Genomic DNA, 1,907 nt, shown 5'->3' on the forward strand with positions numbered 1-1,907 from the left:
TTCTTCTTCTTCTTCTTCTTCTTTTTCCTTATTGTGAGCCAAAAAACATTGGATAGATTTCGTTGGCCTCACTGAGAGAATATATTATGCAGCACAATGTAATAAATGTGTGCACGTATAGGTGACAGAAGAGGAGAGGAATTACTTCTTGTGCTGCAGCTGCTGCTATTGTTATGGTAGCATTTGGTATCTTTAAATATGGTGTTTGTCTGTTCAAGAGGCTCTGTGCTTTTAAACACTGTTGAATTCAATTCAAAGTGAAAAAAGCACCTAAAATATAACAGAATTTTAATTTGTCCTAAGTTGAGGTGGTAAGCGCTAAGGAGGAAACCTGAACTTCTATGAGTGCAAGGTTGTGTAGACACTAAAGTGATATATATTTGAATCCATTTCGACATGACATCAAATCAAATTTGTTTATTCTTAATGTATTTGATCTTATCTTACTGCACAAGTATTGTTTCTAAAGTAATATTTGGAAAACGCATCTAATGATATATATATATATATATATATAATGGAATTAAACTTATATACCAGTATGTGATTCACTTGAAGAATCCCATAAGACATAACAGAGACAAGAGCAGTCGCTTCTCATCCTACTAATGATCAATGGAATCTCCTCATATCCATCTGTCCGGGTTTTGCCTGAATCAACAACTGTTCACCCGCTCCACTTCACACATGCTGTTTCTGGGTTCATTTGCTTTTTCTTCAAACATGCAGGCTAAACCAAATCCAGGCACACTCACAACCACGAGAGCAAGCATGTGCACGTATAAGCCTGGCTTTACCTGTTGGGTTTGGGAAATAAAATGGAAGAGTCAGGTTTCCGGATGAAGTATTCGTCAGAAGCTATGCTAATTGCAGTGACTTTTTTTTCCCGGCGGGGTACGGTCTCCAGAGACAGGGGGGTCTCCACCTTTGGCCGCAGCATGCCCAGGTAAGGAGGGAGCATGTGGATGAAGATCTAGGTGGAGAGTAAAGGCAAAGAAGAACAGAGATACTTTTACAATTCCCATTAAAGACAGTTCGGCCAGAAGACTGTTTCCATGTGGAGAGAGCCCCAGGTTTTAGGAACAACCTCACCTACTTCCAAGACTGCGTGGAGGGGGACAATGATCTGGTGAGGTGAAGACTCCAGCAACATTTAAAACACAAGGGAACAGCTTTATTTGCAGACCAACACTTTCGGCTTGTGGCCTTCATCAGGGTTGCCGAAACACCATGTTTCCATGCGCAGTCATTTATATATAGGCATGTTGTATACAGCGCTTTGAGTACTCCGGGAGAGTAGAAAAGCACTGTATAAGAATCAGTCCATTTACCATATTTTTCAGCATGGCTCTGTTCTAGGGTTTTCCTGCTCTTCCACACATACATGGAAAGTATAAAGTGATAAATGTAGAAGCAGGAGCTGGGTTGAAGGCGGTGGCAAAGCAGCTTGCAAATGTGATACTGGGATTTCCTATTCCTATGGAGCGGGAAGTTACTTAAATTTGAATTTCTGACTATGTAGACATTAACATGTATTTGATTTTCTACAATTTATCACAGTGAATTGCTGTATTATCAGAAAAAGACTGCATGCAATTGCCAACATGCAACATTTCTGGCAGGTGTTTGGTTGGTATGCTTAAAAATCTCATTTTCAAGTAAGATAACTTTTTTCTGATTGGCTGATTGATTAGTTTAAATTTAAGGGCATAAGTTGGACTAGAAAAAGTTGATAACTTGCAATATATGTTATTTCAATACACAGCAAATCACAAAATGTTGCAAAAGTCACATTAATACCGAATCATGAATGAAGTATTGTGTTAATTGTGGCATATCTGGTGATCCCTGCCCTCCCTAGATTAAATAGTGCGCCCTATAAAAGATCAGCCTAGCCTTCAGATGCT

At 39.2% G+C, this 1,907-nt stretch overlaps 1 protein-coding gene across 2 annotated transcripts in view; it reads right to left on the bottom strand.

The window, feature by feature from the left end:
* The window catches only part of chrnb1 (cholinergic receptor, nicotinic, beta 1 (muscle)), a 24,801-nt gene that overhangs the window by 5,546 nt on the left and 17,348 nt on the right, over nt 1–1,907 (bottom strand). For both annotated transcript variants that reach the window (XM_013915143.1, XM_013915142.1), the window contains one exon: nt 798–973. In XM_013915143.1, coding sequence (XP_013770597.1) covers nt 798–973 — 176 coding nt within the window. The remainder of the gene's footprint in view (nt 1–797; nt 974–1,907) is intronic.

This window comes from Pundamilia nyererei, unplaced genomic scaffold, assembly GCF_000239375.1.
Source record: "Pundamilia nyererei isolate P.nyererei 1_Seehausen unplaced genomic scaffold, PunNye1.0 scaffold00260, whole genome shotgun sequence".
Lineage (NCBI taxonomy): Eukaryota > Metazoa > Chordata > Actinopteri > Cichliformes > Cichlidae > Pundamilia > Pundamilia nyererei.